The following is a 23,897-nucleotide window of genomic DNA, read 5'->3' as shown; positions in this document are numbered from 1 at the left end:
ACTGCCCCAATACTGCCCCAACACTGCCCCAACACTGCCCCAACACTGCCCCAACACTGCCCCAACACTGCCCCAACACTGCCCCAACACTGCCCCAACACTGCCCAACACCGCCCCAATACTGCCCCAATACTGCCCCAATACTGCCCCAACACCGCCCAACACCGCCCCAACACCGCCCCAACACCGCCCCATTACTGCCCCAATACTGCCCCAATACTGCCCCAATACTGCCCCAACACTGCCCCAATACTGCCCCAATACTGCCCCAATACTGCCCCAACACTGCCCCAATACTGCCCCAATACTGCCCCAACACTGCCCCAACACTGCCCCAACACTGCCCCAATACTGCCCCAATACTGCCCCAATACTGCCCCAATACTGCCCCAATACTGCCCCAATACTGCCCCAACACTGCCCCAATACTGCCCCAACACTGCCCCAACACTGCCCCAACACTGCCCCAACACTGCCCCAATACTGCCCCAATACTGCCCCAATACTGCCCCAACACTGCCCCAATACTGCCCCAATACTGCCCCAACACTGCCCCATTACTGCCCCAATACTGCCCCAATACTGCCCCAATACTGCCCCAATACTGCCCCAACACTGCCCCAATACTGCCCCAATACTGCCCCAATACTGCCCCAATACTGCCCCAATACTGCCCCAATACTGCCCCAATACTGCCCCAATACTGCCCCAACACCGCCCAACACCGCCCCAACACCGCCCCAACACCGCCCCATTACTGCCCCAATACTGCCCCAATACTGCCCCAATACTGCCCCAATACTGCCCCAACACTGCCCCAATACTGCCCCAATACTGCCCCAATACTGCCCCAATACTGCCCCAACACTGCCCCAATACTGCCCCAATACTGCCCCAATACTGCCCCAACACTGCCCCAACACTGCCCCAATACTGCCCCAACACTGCCCCAATACTGCCCCAATACTGCCCCAATACTGCCCCAATACTGCCCCAATACTGCCCCAATACTGCCCCATTACTGCCCCCTATGGTAATACTGCCCCAATACTGCCCCAATACTGCCCCAACACTGCCCCAACACTGCCCCAATACTGCCCCAATACTGCCCCAACACTGCCCCAACACTGCCCCAACACTGCCCCAACACTGCCCCAACACTGCCCCAATACTGCCCCAATACTGCCCCAATACTGCCCCAACACTGCCCCAACACTGCCCCAATACTGCCCCAACACTGCCCCAATACTGCCCCAACACTGCCCCAACACTGCCCCAATACTGCCCCAACACTGCCCCAACACTGCCCCAACACTGCCCCAACACTGCCCCAACACTGCCCCAACACTGCCCCAACACTGCCCCAACACTGCCCCAACACTGCCCCAATACTGCCCCAACACTGCCCCAACACTGTCCCAATACTGCCCCAATACTGCCCCAACACTGCCCCAATACTGCCCCAATACTGCCCCAATACTGCCCCAATACTGCCCCAACACTGCCCCAACACTGCCCCAATACTGCCCCAATACTGCCCCAACACTGCCCCAACACTGCCCCAACACTGCCCCAACACTGCCCCAACACTGCCCCAACACTGCCCCAACACTGCCCCAACACTGCCCCAACACTGCCCCAACACTGCCCCAACACTGCCCCAACACTGCCCCAACACTGCCCCAACACTGCCCCAACACTGCCCCAACACTGCCCCAACACTGCCCCAACACTGCCCCAACACTGCCCCAACACTGCCCCAACACTGCCCCAACACTGCCCCAACACTGCCCCAACACTGTCCCAATACTGCCCCAATACTGCCCCAACACTGCCCCAATACTGCCCCAATACTGCCCCAATACTGCCCCAATACTGCCCCAACACTGCCCCAATACTGCCCCAATACTGCCCCAACACTGCCCCAACACTGCCCCAACACTGCCCCAATACTGCCCCAACACTGCCCCAACACTGCCCCAATACTGCCCCAACACTGCCCCAACACTGCCCCAACACTGCCCCAACACTGCCCCAACACTGCCCCAACACTGCCCCAACACTGCCCCAATACTGCCCCAACACTGCCCCAACACTGCCCCAATACTTCCCCAATACTTCCCCAATACTGCCCCAACACTGCCCCAATACTGCCCCAACACTGCCCCAATACTGCCCCAACACTGCCCCAACACTGCCCCAACACTGCCCCAATACTGCCCCAATACTGCCCCAATACTGCCCCAATACTGCCCCAACACTGCCCCAACACTGCCCCAACACTGCCCCAACACTGCCCCAACACTGCCCCAACACTGCCCCAATACTGCCCCAACACTGCCCCAATACTGCCCCAATACTGCCCCAATACTGCCCCAATACTGCCCCAACACTGCCCCAACACTGCCCCAACACTGCCCCAACACTGCCCCAATACTGCCCCAACACTGCCCCAATACTGCCCCAATACTGCCCCAATACTGCCCCAATACTGCCCCAACACTGCCCCAACACTGCCCCAATACTGCCCCAATACTGCCCCAATACTGCCCCAATACTGCCCCAACACTGCCCCAACACTGCCCCAACACTGCCCCAACACTGCCCCAACACTGCCCCAACACTGCCCCAACACTGCCCCAACACTGCCCCAATACTGCCCCAATACTGCCCCAATACTGCCCCAACACTGCCCCAACACTGCCCCAACACTGCCCCAATACTGCCCCAACACTGCCCCAACACTGCCCCAACACTGCCCCAATACTGCCCCAATACTGCCCCAACACTGCCCCAACACTGCCCCAACACTGCCCCAACACTGCCCCAACACTGCCCCAACACTGCCCCAATACTTCCCCAATACTGCCCCAACACTGCCCCAACACTGCCCCCTGTGGTAATACTGCCCCCTACATGTACACTGTGTTATTACAGATAACCTGCAGTATCACCTGAGGGTCATGCACCCCAACGGCCCCGCCCCCCGCCTGAAGCTCCGCCCCTCGTCCCTGTGGTTGTGTCACACCTGCGGAAAGACCTTCTCCTGCAGGTCCAGACTGAAGACGCACGAGGAGGTCCACTCTGGAGTAAAGCCCTGCAAGTGCCCGCTGTGCCCCAAGGCCTACATGAGGTCAGTGTGAGGCCTACATGAGGCCTACATGAGGTCAGTGTGAGGTCTACATGAGGTCTACATGAGGTCAGTGTGAGGTCAGTGTGAGGCCGACATGAGGTCAGTGTGAGGTCAGTGTGAGGTCTACATGAGGTCAGTGTGAGGCCGACATGAGGTCAGTGTGAGGTCAGTGTGAGGCCTACATGAGGTCTACATGAGGTCAGTGTGAGGCCGACATGAGGTCTACATGAGGTCAGTGTGAGGCCTACATGAGGTCAGTGTGAGGCCTACATGAGGTCAGTGTGAGGTCAGTGTGAGGCCTACATGAGGTCAGTGTGAGGTCTACATGAGGTCTACATGAGGTCAGTGTGAGGCCGACATGAGGTCAGTGTGAGGCCTACATGAGGTCAGTGTGAGGTCAGTGTGAGGCCTACATGAGGTCAGTGTGAGGTCTACATGAGGTCTACATGAGGTCAGTGTGAGGTCTACATGAGGTCTACATGAGGTCAGTGTGAGGCCTACATGAGGTCAGTGTGAGGTCTACATGAGGTCATTGTGAGGCCTACATGAGGTCAGTGTGAGGTCAGTGTGAGGCCTACATGAGGTCAGTGTGAGGTCAGTGTGAGGTCTACATGAGGTCAGTGTGAGGTCTACATGAGGTCAGTGTGAGGTCAGTGTGAGGTCAGTGTGAGGTCAGTGTGAGGCCAGTGTGAGGTCTACATGAGGTCAGTGTGAGGCCGACATGAGGTCAGTGTGAGGTCAGTGTGAGGCCAGTGTGAGGTCTACATGAGGTCAGTGTGAGACCTACATGAGGTCAGTGTGAGGTCTACATGAGGTCAGTGTGAGGCCTACATGAGGTCAGTGTGAGGTCTACATGAGGTCAGTGTGAGGTCAGTGTGAGGCCGACATGAGGTCAGTGTGAGGTCTACATGAGGTCAGTGTGAGGTCTACATGAGGTCAGTGTGAGGTATACATGAGGTCAGTGTGAGGTCTACATGAGGTCAGTGTGAGGTCAGTGTGAGGCCGACATGAGGTCAGTGTGAGGCCTACATGAGGTCAGTGTGAGGCCGACATGAGGTCAGTGTGAGGCCGACATGAGGTCAGTGTGAGGTCAGTGTGAGGTCAGTGTGAGGCCTACATGAGGTCAGTGTGAGGTCAGTGTGAGGTCTACATGAGGTCAGTGTGAGGTCTACATGAGGTCAGTGTGAGGTCTACATGAGGTCAGTGTGAGGCCGACATGAGGTCAGTGTGAGGTCAGTGTGAGGTCAGTGTGAGGCCGACATGAGGTCAGTGTGAGGCCTACATGAGGTCAGTGTGAGGCCGACATGAGGTCAGTGTGAGGCCGACATGAGGTCAGTGTGAGGTCAGTGTGAGGTCAGTGTGAGGTCTACATGAGGTCAGTGTGAGGTCAGTGTGAGGTCTACATGAGGTCAGTGTGAGGCCGACATGAGGTCAGTGTGAGGTCAGTGTGAGGTCAGTGTGAGGCCGACATGAGGTCAGTGTGAGGTCAGTGTGAGGTCAGTGTGAGGTCTACATGAGGTCAGTGTGAGGCCTACATGAGGTCAGTGTGAGGTCAGTGTGAGGTCTACATGAGGTCAGTGTGAGGTCTACATGAGGTCAGTGTGAAGCCTACATGAGGTCAGTGTGAGGTCAGTGTGAGGTCAGTGTGAGGTCAGTGTGAGGTCTACATGAGGTCATTGTGAGGCCTACATGAGGTCAGTGTGAGGTCTACATGAGGTCAGTGTGAGGCCGACATGAGGTCAGTGTGAGGTCAGTGTGAGGTCAGTGTGAGGCCTACATGAGGTCAGGGTGAGGTCTACATGAGGTCAGTGTGAGGCCGACATGAGGTCAGTGTGAGGTCTACATGAGGTCAGTGTGAGGCCTACATGAGGTCAGTGTGAGGTCTACATGAGGTCAGTGTGAGGCCGACATGAGGTCAGTGTGAGGTCTACATGAGGTCAGTGTGAGGTCAGTGTGAGGCCGACATGAGGTCAGTGTGAGGCCTACATGAGGTCAGTGTGAGGCCGACATGAGGTCAGTGTGAGGTCTACATGAGGTCAGTGTGAGGTCAGTGTGAGGCCTACATGAGGTCAGTGTGAGGCCTACATGAGGTCAGTGTGAGGCCTACATGAGGTCAGTGTGAGGTCAGTGTGAGGTCAGTGTGAGGTCAGTGTGAGGTCTACATGAGGTCAGTGTGAGGTCTACATGAGGTCAGTGTGAGGTCAGTGTGAGGCCTACATGAGGTCAGTGTGAGGTCAGTGTGAGGCCTACATGAGGTCAGTGTGAGGTCTACATGAGGTCAGTGTGAGGTCAGTGTGAGGTCTACATGAGGTCAGTGTGAGGTCAGTGTGAGGTCAGTGTGAGGCCTACATGAGGCCTACATGAGGTCAGTGTGAGGCCTACATGAGGTCAGTGTGAGGTCAGTGTGAGGTCTACATGAGGTCAGTGTGAGGTCTACATGAGGTCAGTGTGAGGCCTACATGAGGTCAGTGTGAGGCCTACATGAGGTCAGTGTGAGGTCTACATGAGGTCAGTGTGAGGTCAGTGTGAGGTCTACATGAGGTCAGTGTGAGGCCTACATGAGGTCAGTGTGAGGTCTACATGAGGTCAGTGTGAGGTCAGTGTGAGGTCAGTGTGAGGTCAGTGTGAGGTCAGTGTGAGGTCAGTGTGAGGTCTACATGAGGTCAGTGTGAGGTCTACATGAGGTCAGTGTGAGGCCTACATGAGGTCAGTGTGAGGCCTACATGAGGTCAGTGTGAGGCCCTACATGAGGTCAGTGTGAGGTCAGTGTGAGGTCAGTGTGAGGTCAGTGTGAGGTCTACATGAGGTCAGTGTGAGGTCAGTGTGAGGTCAGTGTGAGGTCAGTGTGAGGCCTACATGAGGTCAGTGTGAGGTCTACATGAGGTCAGTGTGAGGTCAGTGTGAGGTCAGTGTGAGGTCAGTGTGAGGTCTACATGAGGTCAGTGTGAGGTCAGTGTGAGGTCAGTGTGAGGTCAGTGTGAGGTCTACATGAGGTCAGTGTGAGGCCTACATGAGGTCAGTGTGAGGCCTACATGAGGTCAGTGTGAGGCCCTACATGAGGTCAGTGTGAGGTCAGTGTGAGGCCTACATGAGGTCAGTGTGAGGTCAGTGTGAGGTCAGTGTGAGGTCAGTGTGAGGCCTACATGAGGTCAGTGTGAGGTCAGTGTGAGGTCAGTGTGAGGTCAGTGTGAGGTCTACATGAGGTCTACATGAGGTCAGTGTGAGGTCTACATGAGGTCAGTGTGAGGTCTACATGAGGTCAGTGTGAGGCCGACATGAGGTCAGTGTGAGGTCTACATGAGGTCAGTGTGAGGCCTACATGAGGTCAGTGTGAGGCCGACATGAGGTCAGTGTGAGGTCAGTGTGAGGTCAGTGTGAGGTCTACATGAGGTCAGTGTGAGGCCGACATGAGGTCAGTGTGAGGTCTACATGAGGTCAGTGTGAGGTCAGTGTGAGGTCAGTGTGAGGTCTACATGAGGTCAGTGTGAGGCCGACATGAGGTCAGTGTGAGGTCTACATGAGGTCAGTGTGAGGCCGACATGAGGTCAGTGTGAGGCCGACATGAGGTCAGTATGAGGTCAGTGTGAGGTCAGTGTGAGGTCTACATGAGGTCAGTGTGAGGCCGACATGAGGTCAGTATGAGGTCAGTGTGAGGTCAGTGTGAGGTCTACATGAGGTCAGTGTGAGGTCAGTGTGAGGTCAGTGTGAGGTCAGTGTGAGGTCAGTGTGAGGTCTACATGAGGTCAGTGTGAGGTCAGTGTGAGGTCAGTGTGAGGTCAGTGTGAGGTCTACATGAGGTCAGTGTGAGGCCGACATGAGGTCAGTGTGAGGCCGACATGAGGTCAGTGTGAGGTCTACATGAGGTCAGTGTGAGGTCAGTGTGAGGCCGACATGAGGTCAGTGTGAGGCCGACATGAGGTCAGTGTGAGGTCTACATGAGGTCAGTGTGAGGTCAGTGTGAGGTCTACATGAGGTCAGTGTGAGGTCAGTGTGAGGTCTACATGAGGTCAGTGTGAGGTCTACATGAGGTCAGTGTGAGGCCTACATGAGGTCAGTGTGAGGTCTACATGAGGTCAGTGTGAGGCCTACATGAGGTCTACATGAGGTCAGTGTGAGGTCAGTGTGAGGTCTACATGAGGTCAGTGTGAGGCCTACATGAGGTCAGTGTGAGGTCAGTGTGAGGTCTACATGAGGTCAGTGTGAGGTCTACATGAGGTCAGTGTGAGGTCTACATGAGGTCAGTGTGAGGTCTTCCCTCTCATTGGTTAAAGCTGAACTCTCTCCTCTCTCATTGGTTAAAGCTGAACTCTCTCCCTCCCTCTGATTGGCTGACAGTTGAACTCTCTCGTCTCTGATTGGCTGACAGCTGAACTCTCTCCTCTCTCATTGGCTGACAGCTGAACTCTCTCCTCTCTCATTGGCTGACAGCTGAACTCTCTCCTCTCTCATTGGCTGACAGCTGAACTCTCTCCTCTCTCATTGGCTGACAGCTGAACTCTCTCCTCTCTGATTGGCTGACAGCTGAACTCTCTCCTCTCTGATTGGCTGACAGCTGAACTCTCTCCTCTCTGATTGGCTGAAAGCTGAACTCTCTCCCTCTCATTGGTTAAAGCTGAACTCTCTTCTCTCTCATTGGCTGACAGCTGAACTCTCTCCTCTGATTGGCTGACAGCTGAACTCTCTCCTCTCTGATTGGCTGACAGCTGAACTCTCTCCTCTCATTGGCTGACAGCTGAACTCTCTCCTCTGATTGGCTGACAGCTGAACTCTCTCCCTCCCTCAGGATGAACGACCTGAAGCACCACGTGAAGACGATCCACCCGAACGGCACGGCGGCCCCGCCTCAGGCCACGCCCCTGCTGTGTCACCTGTGTGGGCGGAGCTTCACCTGTAAGTCCCTCCTCTCTCTGCACCTGACGCAGACGCACGGGGGAGAGCGCCCCCACCAGTGCGGAGTCTGCAACCGCAAGTTCAGCCGGAGACACCAGCTCGCCATGCACAGCGCCACCGTGCACCCGGGAGGGGAACTGCAGGACGACGCCCACGGTGAGGTCACAGGTGAGGGGGCGGGGTCACAGGTGAGGGGGCGGGGTCACAGGCACAGCGCTACCGTGCACCCGGGAGGGGAACTGCAGGACGACGCCCACGGTGAGTGTACGAGGTCACAGGTGAGGGGGCGGGGTCACAGGTGAGGGGGCGGGGTCACATGCACAGCGCCACCGTGCACCCGGGAGGGGAACTGCAGGAGCTACAGGCCGACGCCCACGGTGAGTGTACGAGGTCACAGGTGAGGGGGCGGGGTCACAGGCACAGCGCCACCGTGCACCCGGGAGGGGAACTGCAGGACGACGCCCACGGGGAGGTCACAGGTGAGGGGTCACAGGTGAGGGGGCGAGGACACAGGTGAGGGGGTGGGGACACAGGCACAGCGCCACCGTGCACCCGGGAGGGGAACTGCAGGAGCTACAGGCCGACGCCCACGGGGAGGACACAGGTGAGGGGTCACAGGTGAGGAGGGCGGGGTCACAGGTGAGGAGGGCGGGGTCACAGGTTCATGTGTGGTGTGTGTTTCCTGCAGGTGAGGAGGGCGGGGTCACAGGTGAGGGGTCACAGGTGAGGGGGCGGGGACAAAGGTGAGGGGGCGGGGACACAGGTGAGGAGGCGGGGACAGTTTCACAGGTGAGGGGGCGGGGACAGTTTCACAGGTGAGGAGGGCGGGACATGTTCACAGGTGAGGGGGCGGGGACAGTTTCACAGGTGAGGAGGGCGGGACATGTTCACAGGTGAGGAGGGCGGGACATGTTCACAGGTGAGGAGGGCGGGGCATGTTCACAGGTGAGGAGGGCGGGACATGTTCACAGGTGAGGAGGGCGGGGTCATGTTCACAGGTGAGGAGGGCGGGGCATGTTCACAGGTGAGGAGGGCGGGGCATGTTCACAGGTGAGGAGCGCGGGGTCACAGGTGAGGGGGCGGGGTCACAGGTGAGGAGGGCGGGGTCACAGGCTCATGTGTGATGTTCCCTGCAGGTGAGGAGGGCGGGGTCACAGGTGAGGAGGGCGGGGTCACAGGCTCATGTGTGATGTTTCCTGCAGGTGAGGAGGGCGGGGTCACAGGTTCATGTGTGATGTTTCCTGCAGGTGAGGGGGGCGGGGTCATGTGTGAGGAGGGCGGGGTCATGTGTGAGGAGGGCGGGGGTCATGTGTGAGGAGGGCGGGGTCACAGGTTCATGTGTGATGTGTGTTCCCTGCAGGTGAGGAGGGCGGGGTCATGTGTGAGGAGGACGGGGTCACAGGTTCATGTGTGATGTATGTTCCTGCAGATGAGGAGGGTGGGGTCACAGGTGAGGAGGGCGGGGTCATGTGTGAGGAGGGCGGGGTCACAGGTTGATGTGTGATGTTTCCTGCAGGTGAGGAGGGCGGGGTCATGTGTGACACGTGTGGGCGGAGGCTGAAGTCGGCGGCGCTGCTCGAGGCCCACATGGCGACTCACGCTGGAGACAAACCGTTCGACTGCGGCGTCTGTGGGCGGAGCTTCGTGACCGAGCACAGCCTGAACAAACACCAGGTAACACGGACAGGTGTGGGATCCACGTGTAGCACGCAGTCTCCTGGTTACACCCATGTTTCTCTCTGTTCAGTTTCAGGTTCACCAGACCCCGAGCTCCGCCCCTCGCCCCGCCCCTCGCCCCGCCCCTCGCCGCTCCTCAGGCCACGCCCCCCCCAGGCCCTGCTCCTACCCGTGCGCGGTGTGTGGGCGGTGGTTCCGGTTCCGCTCGCTCCTATTGGCTCACGAGGCCGTGCACTCGGAGGAGCGCCCGTTCTCCTGTTCGCTGTGCTCGCGCTCCTTCAGACGCCGCGGTCACCTGACCCGGCACACGGAGACCGTGCACCCCGACGGGCGCCCCAAACCCCGATACGTCTGCCCCTTCTGTGGGAAAGACCAGAGGTTCAGCTCCAGGCTACAGCGCCACCTGCTGATGCACTCCGGGGAGCGGCCACACGCCTGTGACAGGTCCGACACGCTTCAGACATGACTATTACACGCCTGTGACAGGTCCGACACGCTTCAGACATGACTATTACGCTTCAGACATGACTATTACACGCATGTGACAGGTCAGACAAGCTTCAGACATGACTATTACACGCCTGTGACGGGTCCGACACGCTTCAGACATGACTATTACGCTTCAGACATGACTATTACACGCATGTGACAGGTCCGACACGCTTCAGACATGACTATTACACGCCTGTGACAGGTCCGACACGCTTCAGACATGACTATTACACGCCTGTGACAGGTCCGACACGCTTCAGACATGACTATTACACTTTAAACATGACTATTACACTTTAAACATGACTATTACACTTTAAACATGACTATTACACGCCTGTGACAGGTCAGACACGCTTTAAACATGACTATTACACTTTAAACATGACTATTACACGCCTGTGACAGGTCAGACACGCTTTAAACATGACTATTACACTTTAAACATGACTATTACACGCCTGTGACAGGTCCGACACGCTTCAGACATGACTATTACACGCCTGTGACAGGTCAGACACGCTTCAGACATGACTATTACACGCCTGTGACAGGTCAGACACGCTTTAAACATGACTATTACACTTTAAACATGACTATTACACGCCTGTGACAGGTCCGACACGCTTCAGACATGACTATTACACTTTAAACATGACTATTACACGCCTGTGACAGGTCAGACACGCTTCAGACATGACTATTACACGCCTGTGACAGGTCAGACACGCTTCAGACATGACTATTACACTTTAAACATGACTATTACACGCCTGTGACAGGTCCAACACGCTTCAGACATGACTATTACACGCCTGTGACAGGTCAGACACGCTTCAGACATGACTATTACACGCCTGTGACAGGTCCGACACGCTTCAGACATGACTATTACACGCCTGTGACGGGTCAGACACGCTTTAAACATGACTATTACACTTTAAACATGACTATTACACGCCTGTGACAGGTCAGACACGCTTTAAGCATGACTATTACACTTTAAACATGACTATTACACGCCTGTGACAGGTCCAACACGCTTCAGACATGACTATTACACGCCTGTGACGGGTCAGACACGCTTTAAACATGACTATTACACTTTAAACATGACTATTACACGCCTGTGACAGGTCCGACACGCTTCAGACATGGCTATTACACGCATGTGACAGGTCCGACACGCTTCAGACATGACTATTACACGCCTGTGACAGGTCCGACACGCTTCAGACATGACTATTACACTTTAAACATGACTATTACACGCATGTGACAGGTCCGACACGCTTCAGACATGACTATTACACGCCTGTGACAGGTCCGACACGCTTCAGACATGACTATTACACTTTAAACATGACTATTACACGCATGTGACGGGTCAGACACGCTTTAAACATGACTATTACACGCATGTGACAGGTCCGACACGCTTCAGACATGACTATTACACGCCTGTGACGGGTCAGACACGCTTCAGACATGACTATTACACGCATGTGACAGGCTAGACACGCTTCAGACATGACTATTACACGCCTGTGACAGGTCCGACACGCTTTAAACATGACTATTACACGCCTGTGACAGGCTAGACACGCTTCAGACATGACTATTACACGCATGTGACAGGTCCGACACGCTTCAGACATGACTATTACACGCCTGTGACGGGTCAGACACGCTTCAGACATGACTATTACACGCCTGTGACAGGTCCGACACGCTTCAGACATGACTATTACACGCATGTGACAGGTCAGACACGCTTCAGACATGACTATTACACGCCTGTGACAGGTCAGACACGCTTCAGACATGACTATTACACGCATGTGACAGGCTAGACACGCTTCAGACATGACTATTACACGCCTGTGACAGGTCAGACACGCTTCAGACATGACTATTACACGCATGTGACAGGTCAGACACGCTTCAGACATGACTATTACACGCCTGTGACAGGTCAGACACGCTTCAGACATGACTATTACACGCATGTGACAGGTCAGACACGCTTCAGACATGACTATTACACGCCTGTGACAGGTCCGACACGCTTCAGACATGACTATTACACGCATGTGACAGGTCAGACACGCTTCAGACATGACTATTACACGCATGTGACAGGTCCGACACGCTTCAGACATGACTATTACACGCCTGTGACAGGCTAGACACGCTTTAAACATGACTATTACACGCCTGTGACAGGCTAGACACGCTTCAGACATGACTATTACACGCCTGTGACAGGTCAGACACGCTTTAAACATGACTATTACACGCCTGTGACAGGCTAGACACGCTTCAGACATGACTATTACACGCCTGTGACAGGTCAGACACGCTTCAGACATGACTATTACACGCATGTGACAGGCTAGACACGCTTCAGACATGACTATTACACGCCTGTGACAGGTCAGACACGCTTCAGACATGACTATTACACGCCTGTGACAGGTCCGACACGCTTCAGACATGACTATTACACTTTAAACATGACTATTACACGCATGTGACAGGTCCGACACGCTTCAGACATGACTATTACACGCCTGTGACAGGTCCGACACGCTTCAGACATGACTATTACACTTTAAACATGACTATTACACGCCTGTGACAGGTCCAACACGCTTCAGACATGACTATTACACGCCTGTGACGGGTCAGACACGCTTTAAACATGACTATTACACTTTAAACATGACTATTACACGCCTGTGACAGGTCCGACACGCTTCAGACATGGCTATTACACGCATGTGACAGGTCCGACACGCTTCAGACATGACTATTACACGCCTGTGACAGGTCCGACACGCTTCAGACATGACTATTACACTTTAAACATGACTATTACACGCATGTGACAGGTCCGACACGCTTCAGACATGACTATTACACGCCTGTGACAGGTCCGACACGCTTCAGACATGACTATTACACTTTAAACATGACTATTACACGCATGTGACGGGTCAGACACGCTTTAAACATGACTATTACACGCATGTGACAGGTCCGACACGCTTCAGACATGACTATTACACGCCTGTGACGGGTCAGACACGCTTCAGACATGACTATTACACTCCTGTGACAGGTCCGACACGCTTCAGACATGACTATTACACTTTAAACATGACTATTACACGCCTGTGACAGGCTAGACACGCTTCAGACATGACTATTACACGCCTGTGACAGGTCAGACACGCTTCAGACATGACTATTACACGCATGTGACAGGTCAGACACGCTTCAGACATGACTATTACACGCCTGTGACAGGTCAGACACGCTTCAGACATGACTATTACACGCATGTGACGGGTCCGACACGCTTCAGACATGACTATTACACGCCTGTGACAGGTCAGACACGCTTCAGACATGACTATTACACGCATGTGACGGGTCCGACACGCTTCAGACATGACTATTACACGCCTGTGACAGGTCAGACACGCTTCAGACATGACTATTACACGCATGTGACGGGTCCGACACGCTTCAGACATGACTATTACACGCCTGTGACAGGTCAGACACGCTTCAGACATGACTATTACACGCCTGTGACAGGTCCGACACGCTTCAGACATGACTATTACACGCCTGTGACAGGTCAGACACGCTTCAGACATGACTATTACACGCATGTGACAGGTCAGACACGCTTCAGACATGACTATTACACGCATGTGACAGGTCAGACACGCTTCAGACATGACTATTACACGCATGTGACAGGTCAGACACGCTTCAGACATGACTATTACACGCCTGTGACAGGTCCGACACGCTTCAGACATGACTATTACACGCCTGTGACAGGTCAGACACGCTTCAGACATGACTATTACACGCCTGTGACAGGTCCGACACGCTTCAGACATGACTATTACACGCATGTGACGGGTCCGACACGCTTCAGACATGACTATTACACGCCTGTGACAGGTCAGACACGCTTCAGACATGACTATTACACGCATGTGACAGGTCAGACACGCTTCAGACATGACTATTACACGCATGTGACAGGTCCGACACGCTTCAGACATGACTATTACACTTTAAACATGACTATTACACGCCTGTGACAGGTCCGACACGCTTCAGACATGACTATTACACGCCTGTGACAGGCTAGACACGCTTTAAACATGACTATTACACGCATGTGACAGGTCCGACACGCCTCAGACATGACTATTACACGCCTGTGACAGGTCAGACACGCTTCAGACATGACTATTACACGCATGTGACAGGTCCGACACGCTTCAGACATGACTATTACACGCCTGTGACAGGTCCGACACGCCTCAGACATGACTATTACACGCCTGTGACAGGCTAGACACGCTTCAGACATGACTATTACACGCATGTGGCAGGTCAGACACGCTTCAGACATGACTATTACACGCCTGTGACAGGTCCGACACGCTTCAGACATGACTATTACACGCATGTGACAGGTCAGACACGCTTCAGACATGACTATTACACGCCTGTGACAGGTCCGACACGCCTCAGACATGACTATTACACGCCTGTGACAGGTCCGACACGCTTCAGACATGACTATTACACGCCTGTGACGGGTCAGACACGCTTCAGACATGACTATTACACGCCTGTGACGGGTCAGACACGCTTCAGACATGACTATTACACGCATGTGACAGGTCCGACACGCTTCAGACATGACTATTACACGCCTGTGACAGGCTAGACACGCTTTAAACATGACTATTACACGCATGTGACAGGTCTGACACGCTTCAGACATGACTATTACACGCCTGTGACAGGTCCGACACGCTTCAGACATGACTATTACACGCCTGTGACAGGTCCGACACGCTTCAGACATGACTATTACACGCCTGTGACAGGTCAGACACGCTTCAGACATGACTATTACACGCCTGTGACAGGTCCGACACGCTTCAGACATGACTATTACACGCCTGTGACAGGTCAGACACGCTTCAGACATGACTATTACACGCATGTGACAGGTCCGACACGCTTCAGACATGACTATTACACGCCTGTGACAGGTCCGACACGCCTCAGACATGACTATTACACGCCTGTGACAGGTCAGACACGCTTCAGACATGACTATTACACGCATGTGACAGGTCCGACACGCTTCAGACATGACTATTACACGCCTGTGACAGGTCCGACACGCCTCAGACATGACTATTACACGCCTGTGACAGGCTAGACACGCTTCAGACATGACTATTACACGCCTGTGACAGGTCCGACACGCCTCAGACATGACTATTACACGCATGTGACAGGTCAGACACGCTTCAGACATGACTATTACACGCCTGTGACAGGTCCGACACGCTTCAGACATGACTATTACACGCATGTGACAGGTCCGACACGCTTCAGACATGACTATTACACGCATGTGACAGGTCCGACACGCCTCAGACATGACTATTACACGCCTGTGACAGGTCCGACACGCCTCAGACATGACTATTACACGCCTGTGACAGGTCCGACACGCTTCAGACATGACTATTACACGCCTGTGACGGGTCAGACACGCTTCAGACATGACTATTACACGCATGTGACAGGTCCGACACGCTTCAGACATGACTATTACACGCCTGTGACGGGTCCGACAGGCTTCAGACATGACTATTACACGCCTGTGACAGGTCCGACACGCTTCAGACATGACTATTACACGCATGTGACAGGTCCGACACGCTTCAGACATGACTATTACACGCCTGTGACGGGTCCGACAGGCTTCAGACATGACTATTACACGCCTGTGACGGGTCCGACAGGCTTCAGACATGACTATTACACGCCTGTGACGGGTCCGACAGGCTTCAGACATGACTATTACACGCCTGTGACAGGTCCGACACGCTTCAGACATGACTATTACACGCATGTGACAGGTCCGACACGCTTCAGACATGACTATTACACGCCTGTGACGGGTCCGACAGGCTTCAGACATGACTATTACACGCCTGTGACGGGTCCGACACGCTTCAGACATGACTATTACACTCCTGTGACAGGTCAGACACGCTTCAGACATGACTATTACACGCCTGTGACAGGTCAGACACGCTTCAGACATGACTATTACACACCTGTGACAGGTCAGACACGCTTCAGACATGACTATTACACGCATGTGACAGGTCCGACACGCTTCAGACATGACTATTACACGCCTGTGACGGGTCCGACAGGCTTCAGACATGACTATTACACGCATGTGACAGGTCAGACACGCTTCAGACATGACTATTACACGCATGTGACAGGTCCGACACGCTTCAGACATGACTATTACACGCCTGTGACAGGTCAGACACGCTTCAGACATGACTATTACACACCTGTGACAGGTCAGACACGCTTCAGACATGACTATTACACGCATGTGACAGGTCCGACACGCTTCAGACATGACTATTACACGCCTGTGACGGGTCCGACACGCTTCAGACATGACTATTACACTCCTGTGACAGGTCCGACACGCTTCAGACATGACTATTACACGCCTGTGACAGGTCAGACACGCTTCAGACATGACTATTACACACCTGTGACAGGTCCGACAGGCTTCAGACATGACTATTACACGCATGTGACAGGTCAGACACGCTTCAGACATGACTATTACACGCCTGTGACAGGTCCGACACGCTTCAGACATGACTATTACACGCCTGTGACAGGTCCGACAGGCTTCAGACATGACTATTACACGCCTGTGACAGGTCAGACACGCTTCAGACATGACTATTACACGCCTGTGACAGGTCCGACAGGCTTCAGACATGACTATTACACGCCTGTGACAGGTCAGACACGCTTCAGACATGACTATTACACGCATGTGACAGGTCCGACACGCTTCAGACATGACTATTACACGCCTGTGACGGGTCCGACACGCTTCAGACATGACTATTACACGCATGTGACAGGTCAGACACGCTTCAGACATGACTATTACACGCCTGTGACAGGTCCGACACGCTTCAGACATGACTATTACACGCCTGTGACAGGTCCGACACGCTTCAGACATGACTATTACACGCATGTGACAGGTCCGACACGCTTCAGACATGACTATTACACGCCTGTGACAGGTCCGACACGCTTCAGACATGACTATTACACTTTAAACATGACTATTACACGCCTGTGACAGGTCCGACACGCTTCAGACATGACTATTACACGCATGTGACAGGTCCGACAGGCTTCAGACATGACTATTACACGCCTGTGACAGGTCCGACACGCTTCAGACATGACTATTACACGCCTGTGACAGGTCCGACAGGCTTCAGACATGACTATTACACGCCTGTGACAGGTCAGACACGCTTCAGACATGACTATTACACGCATGTGACAGGTCCGACACGCTTCAGACATGACTATTACACGCCTGTGACAGGTCCGACACGCTTCAGACATGACTATTACACGCCTGTGACAGGTCCGACAGGCTTCAGACATGACTATTACACGCCTGTGACAGGTCAGACACGCTTCAGACATGACTATTACACGCCTGTGACAGGTCAGACACGCTTCAGACATGACTATTACACGCCTGTGACAGGTCCGACACGCTTCAGACATGACTATTACACGCCTGTGACAGGTCCGACACGCTTCAGACATGACTATTACACGCATGTGACAGGTCCGACACGCTTCAGACATGACTATTACACGCCTGTGACAGGTCCGACACGCTTCAGACATGACTATTACACTTTAAACATGACTATTACACGCCTGTGACAGGTCCGACACGCTTCAGACATGACTATTACACTCCTGTGACAGGTCCGACACGCTTCAGACATGACTATTACACGCATGTGACAGGTCCGACACGCTTCAGACATGACTATTACACGCCTGTGACAGGTCCGACACGCTTCAGACATGACTATTACACGCCTGTGACGGGTCAGACACGCTTCAGACATGACTATTACACTCCTGTGACAGGTCCGACACGCTTCAGACATGACTATTACACTTTAAACATGACTATTACACGCCTGTGACAGGTCCGACACGCTTCAGACATGACTATTACACGCCTGTGACAGGTCCGACACGCTTCAGACATGACTATTACACTCCTGTGACAGGTCCGACACGCTTCAGACATGACTATTACACTTTAAACATGACTATTACACGCCTGTGACAGGTCCGACACGCTTCAGACATGACTATTACACGCCTGTGACGGGTCAGACACGCTTCAGACATGACTATTACACTCCTGTGACAGGTCAGACACGCTTCAGACATGACTATTACACGCCTGTGACGGGTCAGACACGCTTCAGACATGACTATTACACTCCTGTGACAGGTCCGACACGCTTCAGACATGACTATTACACTTTAAACATGACTATTACACGCCTGTGACAGGTCCGACACGCTTCAGACATGACTATTACACGCCTGTGACAGGTCCGACACGCTTCAGACATGACTATTACACTCCTGTGACAGGTCCGACACGCTTCAGACATGACTATTACACTTTAAACATGACTATTACACGCCTGTGACAGGTCCGACACGCCTCAGACATGACTATTACACGCCTGTGACAGGTCCGACACGCTTCAGACATGACTATTACACTTTAAACATGACTATTACACGCCTGTGACAGGTCCGACACGCTTCAGACATGACTATTACACTTTAAACATGACTATTACACGCCTGTGACAGGTCCGACACGCTTCAGACATGACTATTACACGCCTGTGACGGGTCAGACACGCTTCAGACATGACTATTACACTCCTGTGACAGGTCCGACACGCTTCAGACATGACTATTACACTCCTGTGACAGGTCCGACACGCTTCAGACATGACTATTACACTCCTGTGACAGGTCCGACACGCTTCAGACATGACTATTACACTTTAAACATGACTATTACACGCCTGTGACAGGTCCGACACGCTTCAGACATGACTATTACACGCCTGTGACGGGTCAGACACGCTTCAGACATGACTATTACACTCCTGTGACAGGTCAGACACGCTTCAGACATGACTATTACACTTTCAACATGACTATTACACGCCTGTGACGGGTCCGACACGTTTCAGACATGACTATTACACTCCTGTGACAGGTCCGACACGCTTCAGACATGACTATTACACTCCTGTGACAGGTCCGACACGCCTCAGACATGACTATTACACTTTAAACATGACTATTACACGCCTGTGACGGGTCAGACACGCTTCAGACATGACTATTACACGCATGTGACAGGTCCGACACGCCTCAGACATGACTATTACACGCCTGTGACGGGTCCGACACGCTTCAGACATGACTATTACACGCCTGTGACAGGTCCGACACGCCTCAGACATGACTATTACACTCCTGTGACAGGTCAGACACGCTTCAGACATGACTATTACACGCCTGTGACAGGTCCGACACGCTTCAGACATGACTATTACACTTTAAACATGACTATTACACGCATGTGACAGGTCCGACACGCTTCAGACATGGCTATTACACGCCTGTGACAGGCTAGACACGCTTTAAACGTGACTATTACACGCATGTGACAGGTCAGACACGCTTCAGACATGACTATTACACGCCTGTGACAGGTCCGACACGCTTCAGACATGACTATTACACGCCTGTGACAGGTCCGACACGCTTCAGACATGACTATTACACACCTGTGACAGGTCTGACACGCTTCAGACATGACTATTACACGCATGTGACAGGTCCGACACGCTTCAGACATGACTATTACACGCCTGTGACAGGTCAGACACGCTTCAGACATGACTATTACACGCATGTGACAGGTCAGACACGCTTCAGACATGACTATTACACGCCTGTGACAGGTCAGACACGCTTCAGACATGGCTATTACACGCATGTGACAGGTCAGACACGCTTTAAACATGACTATTACACGCCTGTGACAGGTCAGACACGCTTCAGACATGACTATTACACGCATGTGACAGGTCAGACACGCTTCAGACATGACTATTACACGCATGTGACAGGTCCGACACGCCTCAGACATGACTATTACACGCATGTGACAGGTCAGACACGCTTCAGACATGACTATTACACGCATGTGACAGGTCAGACACGCTTCAGACATGACTATTACACGCATGTGACAGGTCCGACACGCTTCAGACATGACTATTACACGCCTGTGACAGGTCAGACACGCTTCAGACATGACTATTACACTTTAAACATGACTATTACACGCCTGTGACAGGTCAGACACGCTTCAGACATGACTATTACACTTTAAACATGACTATTACACGCCTGTGACAGGTCAGACACGCTTCAGACATGACTATTACACGCATGTGACAGGTCAGACACGCTTTAAACATGACTATTACACGCCTGTGACAGGTCCGACACGCCTCAGACATGACTATTACACGCATGTGACAGGTCAGACACGCTTCAGACATGACTATTACACGCATGTGACAGGTCAGACACGCTTCAGACATGACTATTACACGCATGTGACAGGTCCGACACGCCTCAGACATGACTATTACACGCATGTGACAGGTCCGACACGCCTCAGACATGACTATTACACGCATGTGACAGGTCCGACACGCTTCAGACATGACTATTACACGCATGTGACAGGTCAGACACGCTTCAGACATGACTATTACACGCATGTGACAGGTCCGACACGCCTCAGACATGACTATTACACGCATGTGACAGGTCCGACACGCTTCAGACATGACTATTACACACCTGTGACAGGTCAGACACGCTTCAGACATGACTATTACACGCATGTGACAGGTCCGACACGCCTCAGACATGACTATTACACGCATGTGACAGGTCCGACACGCTTCAGACATGACTATTACACGCATGTGACAGGTCAGACACGCTTCAGACATGACTATTACACGCATGTGACAGGTCTGACACGCTTCAGACATGACTATTACACGCCTGTGACGGGTCAGACACGCTTCAGACATGACTATTACACGCATGTGACAGGTCAGACACGCTTCAGACATGACTATTACACTTTAAACATGACTATTACACTTTAAACATGGCTATTACACGCCTGTGACAGGTCCGACACGCTTCAGACATGACTATTACACGCCTGTGACAGGTCCGACACGCTTCAGACATGACTATTACACGCATGTGACAGGTCCGACACGCTTCAGACATGACTATTACACGCATGTGACAGGTCCGACACGCTTCAGACATGACTATTACACTTTAAACATGGCTATTACACGCCTGTGACAGGTCCGACACGCTTCAGACATGACTATTACACGCATGTGACAGGTCAGACACGCTTTTAAAGGGGGGTATTCTGTAAAATGGACTTTTTCCAGCTTTCCATCCTGTTATTCTGTCACTCCCTCATTAAAAACATGGCTGAAGTGTTGCCTTGGCACATTCACGTATTTCTGAGTAATCTGTAAAAACTCTGATGGCGGCCATTTTGGGTAATCTGTAAAAACTCTGATGGCGGCCATTTTGGGTAATCTGTAAAAACTCTGATGGCGGCCATTTTGGGTAATCTGTAAAAACTCTGATGGCGGCCATTTTGAGTAATCTGTAAAAACTCTGATGGCGGCCATTTTAGGGATAGGTTTGCCTGAGTCCTCCTAGGAACGCCCCCACCTCCTGGAGACGCCTCCGAGCTTTGGTCACCAGCCGAGTAACCAACCACTGCTCCTCAGCAGAACCCCCTCCCCACTGATGCCACAGACAGCGTGTGGAGGGGGCGTGTCTAAAGGCTCAGAGGTTCTTAAAGAGACAGAGGCCGATTTCAAGACATTCACTACAGCCATTTTGAGAGAGACATTTTATACAAGGCAGTTATTCTAATTTACTGCATTTACAGACCAACAGAAGGTTTGTCATCATTGTAGTGAGATATAGACTGGTGCTGTGGGACTGACAAAAGCAGAACACCCCCTCTTTAAAGCAGAACACCCCCTCTTTAAAGCAGAACACCCCCTCTTTAAAGCAGAACACCCCCTCTTTAAAGCAGAACACCCCCTCTTTAAAGCAGAACACCCCCTCTTTAAAGCAGAACACGCCCTCTTTAAAGCAGAACACCCCCTCTTTAAAGCAGAACACCCCCTCTTTAAAGCAGAACACCCCCTCTTTAAAGCAGAACACCCCCTCTTTAAAGCAGAACACGCCCTCTTTAAAGCAGAACACCCCCTCTTTAAAGCAGAACACCCCCTCTTTAAAGCAGAACACCCCCTCTTTAAAGCAGAACACCCCCTCTTTAAAGCAGAACACCCCCTCTTTAAAGCAGAACACGCCCTCTTTAAAGCAGAACACGCCCTCTTTAAAGCAGAACACGCCCTCTTTAAAGCAGAACACGCCCTCTTTAAAGCAGAACACGCCCTCTTTAAAGCAGAACACGCCCTCTTTAAAGCAGAACACGCCCTCTTTAAAGCAGAACACCCCCTCTTTAAAGCAGAACACCCCCTCTTTAAAGCAGAACACGCCCTCTTTAAAGCAGAACACGCCCTCTTTAAAGCAGAACACGCCCTCTTTAAAGCAGAAACACCCCCTCTTTAAAGCAGAACAACGCCCTCTTTAAAGCAGAACACCCCCCTCTTTAAAGCAGAACACCCCCTCTTTAAAGCAGAACACGCCCTCTTTAAAGCAGAACACGCCCTCTTTAAAGCAGAACACCCCCTCTTTAAAGCAGAACACCCCCTCTTTATTTTTTCCTCTCCAGCTTTCGTCTTCATTTTGACCCTTGTTTGTTTGTTTGTTTTTGTACATTATGGCGTTCTCTGACCCCTCCCCTCTCCGTCCCGGTGCAGATGTGGTCAGACCTTCGCTCGCCTCGGGAACCTGCAGCAGCATCAGGTCCGTATCCACGGCGACCGCGTCCAGAGGAGGCGGAGACTCGACAGCGACGACGACGCGGAGAGAGTCGTGTTCAGCGACGAAGAAAACGACCTGTCAGAGTTTAAACAGGAAACACCAGAGGAGGGGGGAGAGGGGGGGAGGAGAGGGGGGAGGAGGGGGAGGAGGGGGAGGAGGGGGAGGAGGAGGAGAGAGGGGAGGAGGAGAGGGGGGAGGAGGGCGGGACAAACGCCGACCTGATGGTTCAGGGAGAACACAACTACGGAGAGACTCAAAAGGATAAGGTGGGGACCGGTGAGGAGGAGGCGGAGTCACATGTAGAGGGGGCGGAGTCAGGTGTGGAGGGGGCAGGAACATGTGTAGAGGAGGCGGGGGCAGTTGTAGAGGAGGCGGGGAACATGTGTAGAGGAGGCGGGGGCAGTTGTAGAGGAGGCGGGAACATGTGTAGAGGAGGCGGGGACAGTTGTAGAGGAGGCGGGAACATGTGTAGAGGAGGCGGGGGCAGTTGTAGAGGAGGCGGGAACATGTGTAGAGGAGGCGGGGACAGTTGTAGAGGAGGCGGGGACAGGTGAGGATGGGGCGGGGAACATGTGTAGAGGAGGCGGAGTCAGGTGTAGAGGGGGTGGAGTCAGGTGAGGAGGGGGCGGAAACAGGTGAGGGGGCGGGA

General features: G+C 53.1%; 1 protein-coding gene across 1 annotated transcript in view; it reads left to right on the top strand.

Moving 5' to 3' along the window:
• LOC306982608 (zinc finger Y-chromosomal protein 1-like) overlaps positions 1–23,470 on the top strand; it is a gene marked incomplete at its 3' end in the record, with an annotated part of 35,783 nt that extends 12,313 nt beyond the window's left edge. Inside the window, exons 7-13 of the mRNA XM_079583077.1 lie at positions 2,938–3,133; positions 7,917–8,191; positions 8,302–8,406; positions 8,870–8,887; positions 9,558–9,697; positions 9,771–10,144; positions 23,185–23,470. Of these exons, the coding sequence (XP_079439203.1) occupies positions 2,938–3,133; positions 7,917–8,191; positions 8,302–8,406; positions 8,870–8,887; positions 9,558–9,697; positions 9,771–10,144; positions 23,185–23,470 (1,394 nt within the window). The remainder of the gene's footprint in view (positions 1–2,937; positions 3,134–7,916; positions 8,192–8,301; positions 8,407–8,869; positions 8,888–9,557; positions 9,698–9,770; positions 10,145–23,184) is intronic.
• Positions 23,471–23,897: the final 427 nt, after the last annotated feature.

This window comes from Gobius niger (genome assembly GCF_951799975.1).
Source record: "Gobius niger genome assembly, contig: SCAFFOLD_61, whole genome shotgun sequence".
Classification (NCBI taxonomy): Eukaryota; Metazoa; Chordata; class Actinopteri; order Gobiiformes; family Gobiidae; genus Gobius; species Gobius niger.
The sequence above is the reverse complement of the archived record's forward strand: the minus strand, read 5'-3'. Positions and strand labels throughout refer to the sequence as shown.